The sequence below is a fragment of the Ursus americanus genome, chromosome 4, assembly GCF_024610735.1.
Source record: "Ursus americanus isolate L20-20 chromosome 4, mUrsAme1.1.p, whole genome shotgun sequence".
In the NCBI taxonomy this organism is placed as follows: Eukaryota; Metazoa; Chordata; class Mammalia; order Carnivora; family Ursidae; genus Ursus; species Ursus americanus.
This window is the reverse complement of record NC_142130.1, coordinates 24,134,690-24,149,636: the sequence shown is the minus strand read 5'-3', so window position 1 is coordinate 24,149,636 and position 14,947 is coordinate 24,134,690. Positions and strand designations below refer to the sequence as shown.

Below are 14,947 nucleotides of genomic sequence, written 5' to 3'. Positions count from 1 at the left end.
CGTGCCCGCCGAGTGGAGGAGCCGGGAAAAAGGATGGATGGGAGTTTTCATATTGGCTCACTCTCGCTCTTAACCTCGCCTCTCGTCCTTCTCTCACCTGCTCTCTTGTTACCCTGCTTTCGCCTTCTGCTGTTTTCACTTCCCTCTCTGCCTTTTTCAGAGGGAAAGGTCCCTCTTTTTTCATCTCCAACTCCTTTAAAAGATCTGCCTTCTTTTCAAGGTGCCTAATTGCAGATCCAGAGATTTTGAAAAGGCAGAAGAGAGAAAGTGTGTGGGTGGAAAGACAACGTTTAGGTCTGGCCGGGTGTTACTGTGGCTGGGGCGGGATGGGGTTCCAGAGAGTCCAGGTCTGGGCCCTTGGAGTCATCAGTGTCAGTTTCTCTTTGACAGCCTTGCTTTCTTGGCAGTTGATTTTGTGTTATGAGTATTGCCTGTGGCATCGCTGGGATGGCTGAAGCTAGGGGACGGAGTTTGTCCAGGACGTTGCTGGAGATTAGCTTTCAGTCTTGGTGGAGGCTTACCGGGTGGAGCCTCTGTGACCTTCTCAGTGAATCAGGGCTGTTATAGGCATCCCGTACAGTAACGGATGGGAAAGGGCTGAGTGGTCCCTAAGAAGCAAAACAGCTGTAGGTGCTTCCACACTTGCAGCATCCAGAGGGAGGCCTGGCTTCCCACATCCACCATAACACACACTCAGTAGCTGTGGGGCCTCCTGAGTTAGAGCTAGCTGAAGAAGGAGTGGACTTCATAGGAACGTGGTCCTCAGTGTATGTGCACTTGTGTTTAACCAAGCAGAGGTGGAGAATGAAAATGGCCCAGGCCCAGGGCCAGGTTCACAAGTAGACAGACCCCTGAGAATGGGGAATGTTTTGTCTGTTTCGATGTGCATATGGAATGAGTCATTGCCACTTGCCAAGGTGAAATGGCGAATTTGGGCTTCCCGCGGTTCCAAAAGTCTGTGACTGGGAATTCACAAGTGAGCTGGTAGTTGAAGCTGGCTGAAGGACAGCCTTAGGTATTCCAGAAGTGTTGAGGGATGTCTTTCATGGGGGAAGAGGAGACGGTTTATAAATGAAACTCTCACGTGTCTTCAGCATTCTTTTTCAACGGGGACAATCAACTGAACTTTGGTTAGGACCGATCTAGTGTATCTCTCTTTGCCCATCTTGAGTTAGGATGGGAGAGGAGGAAATAGGTTCTTTGGTCTCTTTCTGTCCTCTCCCTTCCCCCATTCCCTTCCCTCATCCTCACTCACTCACATGCACACACTAACGTTGAAGCCGATGGGATTGAGTGACTGGCACTTGGGACCACAGAGAAATGTCAGAGTGTTTGGTTACAGACTCAAGGAAACCTCTCATTTTAGAGTGCTCATTTGGTAAGATTCAGCAGCCTGGAATGGGGGCAAAGTGTTTGTGTGGGGAAGGAACTTAAAAATGAGATTCACCCACATTAGGGTGCTGTCTTGCATGTTCTACAGCACGTAGGCTGATTTGGAAAAGGGACAGGAATTTGAGCCAGAAGACCTAGGGCTGGGCCGCTAACCATCTACGTGGCCCAACATGACCTCCCTGGCCTCAGGCCCCTTTACCCGGAAAATAGCTCTAAAGGGCTATGCTTTAAAAAAAAGGAGGGGGGAGAGTGGAAGAGGACTCAGATATTGTTTTGTTTTGCAGCCCACATGTGATCATAAACGAGAGTCTTACACCTATGCTTTAACATTATTTTGCTTTAGAGAAACCAATGTGGAGCGGGTGCATATTTCGTGAGAGCTCCCTGGCCAGTGCTTAGCTAAAGCACGCAGTTAAATATCTTTGGCCAGCAGGGGGAGTACAAGCTTGAAAGTGTGTAGCCTTCTATCTGGTGGTAGACCCAGGAGGGAAAGAAAAGGAAACTTTGAAAAAGACAAAGATACTCAAGAAAAGCATAGATACACCATCTCTGGGTATATTCTGCACACCTTGTATTTAGTCTTAAATGTTCAGACGGTCAAGAATTACTGGCTGGTTATTTGTCCTACCCAAGCCACTTGAACCCCTGAGCCTCAGTTTTGTCAGGAGTGAAATAGAGATAAGGACATTGACCCCAGTAGACCTTGAGAAATCATTCTAAGACTTGAAAGATAGTATTTTAGCAGGTTTTGGAGATTGGTCAGAGTTCTTAGGCCCCTGAAGGATCATTCTCATTAATATTGAAAGAACCACTTTTCTTCTAGTTTTCTTTCCCACAAACACTAGTGGCCTTTGGATGGTATCCATTTTCTACTTTGACAAAGGCACTACATGTGTTTACTACATATAATTAATGTGTGCAATCGTGTTCCCAGTACTCAGGGCAAAAACATGGTTATCGCATAGCTTCGGTGCCTGTTGTTTCCGTAAGAGCAGAGCTGGAAAAATGTTTGCTAGCTTGTGGTAAAACCACTCCAGCTGGCAGGCTGCAGCTATCAAAGTAAAACTAAATACATGTGTCTAAAATAAGACTATAGTGGACAATCTAACATTCATGGAATCAATTTCTGTTTGCTTTTTTCTCTTCCCTGCAGATTTTAAGCAAAATTTTGGACTGTGAATCAAGGCATTGGGTAAGTAAATCTAATTATATGCTTTAAAATTTTGTGGACAAACTGTTTCTTTTGAATTTGCCGATGCGTGTGTTGCTGTGAACTTGGCCGCTTTTCATTAGATGAGATAAAGGATAGCCGATTCCCTCTCCCTCACCCATTTACCCCTGTGTTAGACTATCTTAACTGTTGTATGATCATTCATTCCCTCGCTCATTTCTTAGTTCAGAGCCCATGTAGTCACCTACTATGCGCCAGCAATGTGCTAGGAGCTTGAAGTACATTCAGAGAATTCTAAAGCCTAAAAGAGGAAGAACAGATGGTGGCTGGGATAATGAAATGAGATCCTGACGAGAATAGCTGCGATTTTGGAGAACCTACTATGGACCAGGCACAGGTCTCTAAATTTTACAACCACATAGGTATTACTCCTCCTATTTTGGGAAACCAAAGCCCCGAAACAGTAAACAATTTGCCCCAAGTCACAGAGCTAGCAAAAGATAAAGCTGGCGTGCTAACCTTCAAATCGTGGCTTCTCTCCCTGTAACATGCTCACTGCCTCTCCGCGCTAGGCAGAGTATTTGGTATGTGGGAAAAGCACTCTACAGATATTCATTCACTTCTGCTTTCCCCGAATGGGCTTTCTATTCCAACTTGTTAGAGAAAGATTATGTTTCCCATCTTACAGATGTGAACTGTAATGCCCAGAGATGGGCCCACAAATTGGTCAAAGACCAAACACAAGGGACCTCGGTGTGTATCTCATGTGTTAGCGGGCTGCACCCCTGTCTTCACATCCCTGGTAAGCAGGAATTGGGTTCGGAGAACTCACAAGATTTTGACCCCTTTCTTTCCAGGTGAAGACAAAATGGCCTCCCCGGCTGACAGCTGTATCCAGTTCACGCGCCACGCCAGTGACGTTCTTCTCAACCTTAATCGCCTCCGGAGCCGTGACATCTTGACTGATGTTGTCATCGTGGTGAGCCGTGAGCAGTTCAGAGCCCATAAGACAGTCCTCATGGCCTGCAGGTGAGGGGCCTGGGGGGGAAAGATGCATGTATAAAAGGGCAGTGATGGTATGGGCAGGCAGCAAGGCAAATTGTGCAGGCCTTTTGCTGTGTTTGGAATTACGTCTCGTTTGTCTCCAGACCGCCAGCATGTGGCCTGGCGGAGTAGGCTCCCAGAAAGTGAATGAATGAACACACGTTTGGAGAAGAAAGAGTTTCTGTTCTGTGGGAAGAGAGGGAGCAGAAATGGTATACTGTCTCAAGAAAGGATGTGTTTGGGACAAGCACAGAGAATAACTTCAGTTAACCAGTGAATAAAGAAGTGAAAGGGGGTTTTACAGTATTTGAAGCAAGTGAATTTGAAGTCTTTTACCGTTTTATTCTGTAACTGCATGTATTCTGTCCTGTGGCTATCTTTCCATGGGTGTCTCGGACTATGTGCGTGTAAGTTAGGGAGGGAGAGCCAGCCGATTCTTCCTCTTTGTCGAGTATTTCGAGTTTTGGGAGCTAGTTCGTATTACATCATCTCCCTGGATCTCTGCAGTGGCCTTCTATGTTATGGAGGCATAATTACTTCCCTTTTATAGACAATAAAACAAAGGTACAGATTGGTGAGCTGTTGTAAAGTCGGGGATCTCTGTTGCCAGCAGAGAGCCTACCCTACATCTACAGCAGACACGTGTGTTTTAATAGTGGCGAGAACAGAATTTACAGAGATATAAAAGTAATAGAAAATGCTAACCTAGTGCTTACTCTGAGCCAGGCATGCACGACCCTGTCAGGTAGACGCTACTCTTCCTGCTTTGCCGGGAAGGAAACCAGGGTGCAGAGAAGTTAAGTGTCTCGCCCAAGGTTGCACAGCTACTCACTGGTTCAAGTCTGGCTCACTTCTGGCAACCCATTCAGAAAGAGCAGACTCAAACTGCCAGCCCGAATCCTGACTTGAAATTGAGCACTCTTTCCTCTACCAGACAACAAGGTCCTGGAGGCACGCCTTGAGGTCTGACTTGTGTCTCCTGGGAGTATTGACCCTATGAAAGTCTGCGGACTTTTAGAAAATCAGTAGACGGTAGATGTCGGCACCCTTTTATTTATTTATCGTCGATACCCAACTTGTTTCTAAAAACAGACAATGGCATTTTAAAAATAAGGATCATGTGTTGGAATAGGAAGAGAAATGCTTATCTCAAAGTCATAGACTAAAAATGGTTACTGCAAATGAGTGCTAGATTTCACTCTGGTAATCCATGCGGTGAAGACTATAAGGAAAATAGCTTCTGTGACTTTGAGAAGATCATTTAACTTCTGATCTCTGTTTCCCCGATTGTAAAAGGGAGAATGATAATGTCTACCTTGCAAGGTTGTGAGCAACACAGGATAATGTATGTAAAGTGCTTAATAACTCTCTGGCATTTCGTAAGCTCTCCGTAAACGGCAGTTATTATTAATCACCATGGAATTCTGGAGCGAGGCCCAGGGTCGAGGAGCCGAGCCTTGACGCTGGCTGTAACTGACCGCCAGTCCTGCCTGTTCCTGGGACACGTGTGTTTGTGTTGCAGTGGCCTGTTCTACAGCATCTTCACAGACCAGCTGAAGTGTAACCTGAGTGTGATTAACCTGGACCCTGAGATCAACCCCGAGGGGTTCTGCATCCTCCTGGACTTCATGTACACGTCCCGGCTCAATCTGCGGGAGGGCAACATCATGGCCGTGATGGCCACGGCGATGTACCTGCAGATGGAGCACGTCGTGGACACTTGCCGGAAGTTTATCAAGGCCAGGTGAGCTGTCGCGGAGGTAGAAGCCCTTGGAAGTGGGAGAGACCGGAAATCCTTGATAATGCACGCATATCCTCTACGATGTGCCACAGCCTACGTTTCCGCTAGTTTTTGCACACTTCTGCCTTCTTAATTCTTGCGCTGTTATCCGGATATACCCTGTGCAGTCATTCCCCTCTTGCTTTCTTCCGTTCATTGGATGGGCCCTTTCCTCCCACCCATCCCGCCAGGCCAGGCTTGGAAGCCGGCTCCTCTGTGGATGTTTTTACGATGGCCACGCTTCCTCCTTCGGCTCTTCTCCTGTCTCCCTAAGCCATTTGCCTGTCCGTTAGACCTTCCTTCTATTTTAACTATTTGCATATGTGTTTTAGTTTTCCTTTAGACTTCTATTATAATGATTTACATGTGTGCCTTCGTTCCCCTTCCAGGCTGCTTTCCTCATCTTTTATGTTGCCCTGCTCCTACGAGAGAGGACATTTGTTGAATTAAATCGAGTTCACTGGGTCTAATCCCCTCCTTGAGGGCTGGTCAGACCTGACCATCATTTAAAGGGGGGAGGGGGGACCTGAGAGCCCACAAAGTGAAGGGCTTTGCTAAGTGGAGCAGAAACTCGGGGCTTGACTTTTTTAGCACCATTTGATTCGGCTGCTCTAGGGTGATTGCCTCCCTTATGAAACAGAAGGGTTGTTGCCTCTGTTTGATCACCTCCAGGAGCCAGGAACCCAGTGTTCCCAGAGCCACACTGTCTACCTCGGACCGTTAGAAAGCTCCTCTTTATGGCCAGTTGAAATCTGGCTCCCTTAACCTGCACTCATTGGTTCTAGCTCTGTTAACTGTGATTATGTTGAGCTGGCCTATTTTTCGCCCACATAATGTCCCTTCAAGTATGTGCAGCGAGAGCTCGTTGTCTCTTGTGGGTGATAATGGTAGTGAGGTCATCATCGGGGTCGTTTACAAGTACTTTCTCTGGGTCGGGCCTTGTGCTTGGAGTGGTTAAGTAACTTGCTCCAGGTCCCATCGCCGCTAAGTGGCACAGCTGGGATTGGAGAGCAGGTCTGGCTGCTGCCTGCCCTCCAAAGAAAATTCCCCCAAGACTCCAGGCAGCTTATAGGGTGAGTCCTTTCTCCCACAAGGCACCAGTTTGTCTATGACCCTCTGGACATGCACCATTGAACTTCTTCCTTCCCTGAGCCTCCATTTCCATGTGTATAAAATGGAGACAGTAATGCCTTTCTTCCTTTGCAGGATTTTTCATGGATGAAATAAGGGCTCTGAAAGCTTTACATTCTGTAATATCTGAAGAATTACAGATTCACACCCATATGCCCAGAATGCGGCTTACACATGTGGTAGCATGTCTAAGCAGGCCCAAATTGTGCGGCTGACTCGCTGCCCTTGTCTGGGTCCAGTCCCCCACACTGTGGGCCAGCTTGCTAGATGGCTAGCGTGAAAGCCTTGTGACTGCAAGAATTTCCCTATTCCAGAGCCACATCCCTCATGTCTAGCTGACCAAGCGCGAATGTGGCCGCATACGCCAGGGTTGCTCGGAAAGTCCTCTGTTCAACAGTTCTCACTTGGAGGCCCGTGTCTCCTCTCTGTTCTCTCCTGCAGTGAAGCAGAGATGGTTCCTGCCATCAAGCCTCCCCGTGAAGAGTTCCTGAATAGCCGAATGCTGATGCCCCAAGACATCATGGCCTATCGGGGTCGTGAGGTGGTGGAGAATAATCTACCGCTGAGGAACGCCCCCGGCTGCGAGAGCAGAGCCTTCGCCCCCAGCCTGTACAGCGGCCTGTCCACCCCACCGGCCTCTTACCCCGTCTACAGTCACCTCCCCGTCAGCAGCTTCCTCTTCTCCGACGAGGAGCTGCGGGATGCCCGGATGCCTGTGGCCAACCCCTTCCCTAAGGAGCGGGCCCACCCCTGCGACAGTGCCAGGCCCGTCCCTGGGGACTACAGCCGGCCGGCCGTGGAGATATCTCCCAGTGCATGCCACAGCATCATCTACTCACCCAAGGAGGCAGCCCCGGAGGAGACACGCAGTGACATGCACTACGGCGTGGCCGAGGGCCCCAAGCCTGCCGCCCCCTCGGCCCGGAATGCCCCGTACTTCCCCTGTGACAAGGCTGGCAAGGAGGAAGAGAGGCCCTCCTCAGAGGATGAGATCGCCCTGCATTTCGAGCCCCCTAGTGCACCCCTGAACCGCAAGGGTCTGGTCAGTCCACAGAGCCCCCAGAAGTCTGACTGCCAGCCCAACTCGCCCACAGAGTCCTGCAGCAGCAAGAATGCCTGCATCCTCCAGACCTCCGGTTCCCCTCCAGCCAAGAGCCCCACCGACCCCAAAGCCTGCAACTGGAAGAAATACAAGTTCATTGTGCTCAACAGCCTCAACCAGAATGCCAAACCGGAGGGGCCCGAGCAGGCCGAGCTGGGCCGCCTTTCCCCTCGAGCCTACACCGCCCCACCGGCCTGCCAGCCACCCATGGAGCCCGAGGGCCTTGACCTCCAGTCCCCAACCAAGCTCAGTGCCAGCGGGGAGGACTCCACCATCCCACAGGCCAGCCGGCTCAATAACATCGTCAACAGGTGCTTTCAGAGGCAGTCTGGGCCTGGGGTCGGGGGGTCCCATGGGGGCCACTTCTTCTGATAGATGCAGGGGCTGTGTTCTTTTCTTACCTGAATACTGGGTATAGTGGAAGTGTGGAGTAAGTACCCATTGGCCGAGCTGGCCTCAGTAAGGAAGCGTATTAAACTTTGGTGTATTTTGTGGTAGCAAGAGAGAAAACTCCCATCTGTGGTAGAACATTCCGTGAATCCCAAGGGCAGCTCCTTTGGTCTTGGTGTGGCCGGGTGATCTCGTACTCGCTTTGGACTGAGCGTGCCGATAGACTGCAGTACCGAGGGGAAGAAATTGGCCTGGGCTGGGGTTTTGGTCCAGTTGGACCCCGTCCGGGATCTCAGGGCGTATGCTGTTTGGAGGTGGGCTTAAGGATGACTTCGTGGCCCCGGATCCAGCTGTGGCCTCTGGGTTCACCTGAGCACAGGAAGGAGGGGGCAGCATGCAGGCCAGGTGAGGTGCTTTACCCTGTGCAGCTGCTGAGGCTCTCTTTCCTCCTGCCCACAGGTCCCTGACAGGCTCCCCCCGCAGCAGCAGCGAGAGCCACTCACCGCTCTACTTGCACCCCCCCAAGTGCACATCCTGCGGCTCGCAGTCCCCACAGCACGCAGAGATGTGCCTCCACACCGCCGGCCCCACATTCCCCGAGGAGATGGGAGAGACCCAGTCTGAGTACTCGGATTCCAGCTGTGGTGAGTCCCTTCCCGCGGTGAAGGAAGGCCCTAGTGGGGCTTGCGTTTCCATTTCACTTATGCTCTTGTCACTGATTCGGAAAAGTCCCCGATTAGAAGGCCATGGGCGCTTAAAATCACCAGCCCGTCACCCCACTCTTTACCTCTTGAACCAGGCTGACCCGAGCCAGGGATGAGGTATTGGAGCGAACGACCAAACAGCCTGTTCAGCGGCATTCCAGCCAAGTTAGCCTGTGGGGCTGGCTCTAACTCCCAGAGCTTTCTCCGTCCCTCGGGACCCAACTACCCGGACTGACCTGTGTCGGTTCCCCCTGCTAGGCCCTGCGTTCTGTAAGGATAAGCAGCTGACCTTACTCATGCCTGCGTCTGCCACAGGTCCGAGGGAGTTTTTAACATGGGGTAGGTGCTCAGCTAATGTTAGCCGAATTAGGTTAGGTGAACTGAATTATTAAATTGAAGTTTTGGACACTCGGTGATTGGCATCCCCAGTTTTTATTAGATGAAAAGTCAATCGTTTCCCTCAAGCTCTGACAGGATAGCCCCATCATACCTAATCCGGGGTGAGCCACCATGACATGTCATTTTCAAAATGTTCTAACAGAAGGGAAAAATCAGTTACTTACACCGTGAGATGTGGCACAGGATTGTGGACGTGTGTGTGTAGCTGGGAGAGCAGGGACTGTCCCTGTCCGTCCCCCTGGCTATTTGCCTTTTCTCTCCATCCAGTCCCTTCTGTCTAGGCCGCCATTTCTACTTCCGTCCTTGTTGGCTCTCCCAATCTCATAGAAGTGTTTGGGGGACATGAAATCCAGAGAGATACAGGGTGACCCTGCTCACCGTTACTTCCTCCTTTCATGGCCTCCACGTACCATTGGATTTTGGACCTCACATTCCTAGAATGCTCTGTGTACACAGCGTATACTCCTGTGAGGCGGGCAGCATGGGGCTGACTCTCCTGATTTTGGAGATAGAGGCACAGAAAGGCTCAGAGAGGTGAAGGGTCTTGCTCCAGGGCTCCTGTGTATGGATGTAAATAAAACCATGAACTGAAAAGCAAAATCAGTTCTCAGAACTCTCTAGAGAAGGAAGAACCCTGCTGAGCTTTCCTGAAGCTGGCACAGGCCATATGGGTAGCTGGTGGTTTGAGTTTCCCCTCTGTACCTTAGTATTCAACTCTGTCTTCTTTCTCCTCCATGACAGAGACTCTTAATGCTCAGAAAAATAAAACGCCCACAGGCTGGGAATGTTGGGTGGGTGGAGCTTGGGGGTTCCATAAGGCACTGAGGGCAGCTGCAGAGGGGAGTGGCCTTGGAGCCCTACCTCCCTTCCCTGCTCTAACGGTGGTGTCCCCCCCCACCCACCTCTGACAGAGAACGGGGCCTTCTTTTGCAATGAGTGTGACTGCCGCTTCTCTGAGGAGGCCTCACTCAAGAGACACACGCTGCAGACCCACAGTGACAAACCCTACAAGTGTGACCGCTGCCAGGCCTCCTTCCGCTACAAGGGCAACCTCGCCAGCCACAAGACCGTCCATACGGGTATGGCCCCGCCTCCCCCGCAGCTGGCCAAGGTTCCTGGGGGCAGGATGGGGGGAGGACCCTAGAAAAAGCAGTGTGGGGCCTTGGTCCCCCGCGGGCTGAGGCAGGGAGCGGGCCCTGCTCTGATCCGGATGTGGGCCTAACCCTGACATGTCTTTGCTTAGCGACTCATCCACTCCCTGTATTCTTTGTCTTTTCTTGGAGATGCTCTGTCCCGCTTTTCCTCCATTGCTGGGTCTGAAGTGTTAATCCCCACGCGCGAGTGAAGCAACTAAGGCTGAGAGAGCCAACGTAGATAGGGTTCTTGTAACCCCAGAAAAAATTACAAGCCTCTTGATTTCCTCTAAGGGCTTGTTCCTTATCAGCTCACATTCCTTTCCCAGGTAGCTTCTAATAACCCAATTGTTGTCCAAAGTTGACTCCTTCTTGGTATTTTAAATGTGACCATTATCCCGGAAACTTTCCACGAAGCAAGGCTCGGCCCTTCTATTGACTTCCCCAGCCTGACCATCGACTCTGACTCAGGCCCCAGCCTTCTTGCAAATGGAATCCAGCTGTCGTTGCCACAAGCGGAAAAGCATGTTTTTTGTTTTTTTTTTTAAAGAGAAACTAGAGCAGCCTGATTGTATCTTCCTGGTGAATGGCTTGGTTACTGAATTAGTCTTACCCAAGGGAAGAGCTGGAAGAGCCTTACTGTGTCATCTAAATTCACCCCTCAAGTTCCAGAGAGGGAAACCGAGGTCCAGAGAGGGAGAATGACTTGTCCAAGTCTGCAGTTAGATAATCCGAATGACACAGCTATTTCAAAGGCCTCCTGGAACCTTCCTCCCTCCCTGTCCCACCCCCGGTGTTGTGTCCCCTGTGCCCCAATCTACTCCTTGACCCTGGCCGCCTGCAGCCCATGCTGGTATGTGTGTGTTTGGCGAGGGGGATGCGGTGGCAGGCCCTGGATCCTCTCTCAGACATCTTCCAAAGGAGAGAAAGCTGAGGTGGCCCAGGAAGGGCAGTTTGCTTTGAGATCCGGGGACCCGGGACTGTGGAGACCTCCGTCAAATATGGCTTTCTTTGTTCTCTTTCCTTCTGGAATAGGTGAGAAACCCTATCGTTGTAACATCTGTGGAGCCCAGTTCAACCGGCCAGCCAACCTGAAAACCCACACTCGAATTCACTCTGGAGAGAAGCCCTACAAATGCGAAACCTGTGGGGCCAGATTTGTACAAGTGAGCAGGGCTGTGGGGAAAAGACCCCTCAGCCTCCGAATGCTGATGAGGGGCTCCGGGGCGGGGGGCGGGGCACAGCCCACCCCAACAGAGCCTCTCATGCTTTGCTCTTCCTTTCAGGTGGCCCACCTCCGTGCCCACGTGCTTATCCACACTGGAGAGAAGCCCTATCCCTGTGAAATCTGTGGCACCCGTTTCCGGCACCTGCAGACTTTGAAGAGCCACCTGCGAATCCACACGGGAGAGAAACCGTATCATGTATGTGAGCCTCTCGTGGCCGGCGGCTGGCTCGGGAGGGGCGGGGGAGGGGCAGGCAGCAGAACTGTTTGCTCCCATCTCAAGCACACAGTGGGATGACTGCTGAACTAATGGCCATAAGACCTGGTTTAGGGCTGGTTGTCAGACAGGCTGCTTGACGTTGGCCGTGTCTCAGTCTGCTCATCTGTAAAGTGGGGGTATTGGGCTAGGTGGTCTGGTCCCTAGGAAAAAGCTCCAGACTATAGAGGCATCGATTTTGGAGTCATTCATTCCTTCCACACTAACTGGCTTCTTACAATATGCCTCTATGCTGGACTAGATGTCTACTTAAGAGGACCCAAGGTGTTGGAGAAGGGGCAGCCGTAGGAGTGGGAGGAAAATCAGAAAAATGTGGTGATATAAGAAAAAAATAATAAAGAGACAGGGAAAAGACCATTATAAGCAGGAGCAGGTAGCCAGCTACACAACAGGATACCACAAATGGGCCACTGGAATCCTAGTGTTCTGGAGGAGGGTTCCAGCCAGCCGTGGCTTGCAGGCTAATTTTTGAACATTTCATGAACTGAGAATGGTTTTAATATTTTTAAAATGCTGCAAGTTGGAGAAATAATATTTTGTGACATGTGCAAAGGATATAAAATTTCATTTTCAGTGTCCATAAGCCAAGTTTTATTGGGACACAGCCATGATCATTCATTTGCATATTATCCATGGGGACATTCCTACCTCAGGGGCAGGGTCGTGGGGGTGATATATTCACTCTCCCGCTCTTTCCCAGTGAAAAAGAGTTTGCGATCTCTGCTATAGAGGGGAGAGATACTGGCCGGGCAGCTGGGATATCTGGTTCTTCTTCTGATCTGACACCAGCTCTTTTTAGGGCCGTAGGCAGGCCCTGACCCTCTCTCGGGGGACCACAGTTTTCCTCCTCTGTAAAAGGACAAAGGTGCTGTAGATGAGCAGTTTTCAGACTGTGCTCTTTCCGTCCACCCCACGGCCTCTTTTACCTTTTGAGTTTCTATTGAATTGGAAGAGAGAGTCCCGTGGCTTACAAGCGTGAAAACCACTGTGTTCGTGACACTGCTCTGGTGGGTTTGTGGCATCACTGGAGGTAGTGATGGACACAAGGACGAACCAATGAATGGTTCCCCTGTATCACAAATGGGAACCTGCAAAATGTAGGTATTTTCAACCACTTGTTTATCAGTCCCTGAGTGAGTATCTTCTCACTTGCTTTTTGTGCTTGGACACGTTAGTTCCCCCTCTCGATACCCCTATATCCTCATCTGTAAAAGGAGCCTGATAATCGTACCTACCCCACGGAGTCGTTGTATTCCGTTAACGAATTCGCTCAAGTGTCAGGCTAGTCCTTGGCACACAGTAAGAATACAGTAAGTATTTGCTTGAAGTTTAGATGCATCAGTGTCGAGTTAAGAGTGACCTTCAGACCATGTCAACTCAGTCCTTTACAGAAGGGAAAGCCGAGGCCCACGGAGAGAAATGATGTGCTTGGCTGCGGAAAAGCAGGAGCCACACGTCACACTTCCCACTTTAGAAAACAGGGAAGGGACACTTGTACAGAGCTCACTTACTGCTTAGCTGGAGCCGGAACTCCTAACCTGGCCTTCGAGAGGGACGAGCTGCTCAGAGGGAGACTTTCCTCCTCTGGGACTTCAAGCGATGACACATTATGGGGCTCGGTGACCGCTAACAGTCTGCCTCTGGTTTTCCCTCAGTGCGAGAAGTGCAACCTGCATTTCCGTCACAAAAGCCAGCTGCGTCTTCACTTGCGCCAGAAGCACGGCGCCATCACCAACACCAAGGTGCAATACCGCGTGTCCGCCACTGACCTGCCCCCGGAGCTCCCCAAAGCCTGCTGAAGCATGGAGTGTCGATGCTTTCCATTCGAGTCCCTTCTCAGAATCTACCCAAAGGATACTGTAACACTTTACGATGTTCATCCCATGATGTAGTGCCTCTTTCATCCACTAGTGCAAATCATAGCTGGGGTGGGGGTGGGGGGAGGGGCGTGGGGACGGGGGGGCCAAGGCGGCTCCCCTTCCCCCACTGCCATAAAACATTAAGAAAATAATATTGCTTCTTCTCCTATGTGTAAGGCAAACCATGTCAGCAAAAAGCAAAATCATTTTATATATCAAAGTGGGGGAGTGTGCAGAAGTTCTGACTTGACTTGGTCTGCAAAATGAGGAATGTATATGTTTTGTGGGGACAGATGTTTCTTTTATATGTAAATGTGCATTCTTTTAAAAGAAGAGACTTCGGTATGTTATCAAAGAGAGGGCTTTAATTTTTTTAACCAAAGGTGAAGGAATATATGGCAGAGTTGTAAATATATAAATATATATATATATAAAATAAATATATATAAACCTAAAAAAGATATATTAAAAATATAAAACTGCGTTAAAGGCTCGATTTTGTATCTGCAGGCAGACACGGATCTGAGAATCTTTATTGAGAAAGAGCACTTAAGAGAATATTTTAAGTATTGCATCTGTATAAGTAAGAAAATATTTTGTCTAAGATGCCTCAGTGTATTTGTATTTTTTTGCAAGTGAAGGTTTACAATTTACAAAGTGTGTATTAAAAAAAAAAACACAAAAAAGAACAAAAAAAAGCTGCCGAAGGAAAAATGTGTAGTTTTGTTCTAGTTTTCGGTTTGTATATACCTGTACAACGTGTCCTACGGTGCCTTTTTTCATAGAAGTGTTCAGTGACGGACGAGCGCGCCATCCTTTCTGAAGTGTAGGCAGACACAGGGACTTGAAGTCGTCGCTAACTAAGCTCTCTTTGGGAATGTTTGTCTCATCACATTCTGCGTCATGCTTGTGTTAGAACTACTCCGGAGACAGGGTTTGGCTGTGTCTAAACTGCATTACCGCGTTGTAAAATATAGCTGTACAAATACAAGAATAAAATGTTGAAAAGTCAAGTGGGCTCGTTCCGGTCTTTCCTCGTGTTGGGATCAGGACTTGAATGGGTCTGGTTTCCTCTGCTCTGAACCTAGTGGGAGATGCTCCTGGAGAGGAGTGCTGCTGGCTGCTGGGGTCTTGGGCAGGCCGAGGCTGGGGCTGGCTCCTGGAAACTGGGCAGGGACCCGCTGTTGACGCCCAGACCGGGACGGGCTGCAGGCTCCAGACCCTGGTCGTGAGGAACGCCGGTGGGGGATGTGGGATGGACCACTTCTCATCTCTCTTTCTGGTTGGTTCTCGCTTCTGTCTGGTTTTCATTCGGTGCTCTGTTTTCCATTGAGCTTTCA

General features: G+C 49.9%; 1 protein-coding gene across 5 annotated transcripts in view; it reads left to right on the top strand.

Annotated features, from left to right (window-relative positions):
- The window catches only part of BCL6 (BCL6 transcription repressor), a 51,582-nt gene extending 36,962 nt beyond the window's left edge, over positions 1 to 14,620 (top strand). For 3 of the 5 annotated variants that reach the window (XM_087861488.1, XM_045811244.2, XM_045811248.2), the window contains exons 2-10: positions 2,546 to 2,584; positions 3,421 to 3,592; positions 5,130 to 5,351; positions 6,960 to 7,931; positions 8,470 to 8,654; positions 10,025 to 10,192; positions 11,282 to 11,412; positions 11,533 to 11,670; positions 13,404 to 14,620. In XM_087861488.1, the coding sequence (XP_087717614.1) occupies positions 3,432 to 3,592; positions 5,130 to 5,351; positions 6,960 to 7,931; positions 8,470 to 8,654; positions 10,025 to 10,192; positions 11,282 to 11,412; positions 11,533 to 11,670; positions 13,404 to 13,547 (2,121 nt within the window). In that variant the 5' untranslated portion in view covers positions 2,546 to 2,584; positions 3,421 to 3,431 and the 3' untranslated portion in view covers positions 13,548 to 14,620. Of the gene's footprint in view, positions 1 to 300; positions 1,379 to 2,545; positions 2,585 to 3,420; positions 3,593 to 5,129; positions 5,352 to 6,959; positions 7,932 to 8,469; positions 8,655 to 10,024; positions 10,193 to 11,281; positions 11,413 to 11,532; positions 11,671 to 13,403 lie in introns of those variants that run through there. The other 2 variants (XM_045811243.2, XM_087861489.1) reach the window with 2 other exon arrangements.
- Positions 14,621 to 14,947: the final 327 nt, after the last annotated feature.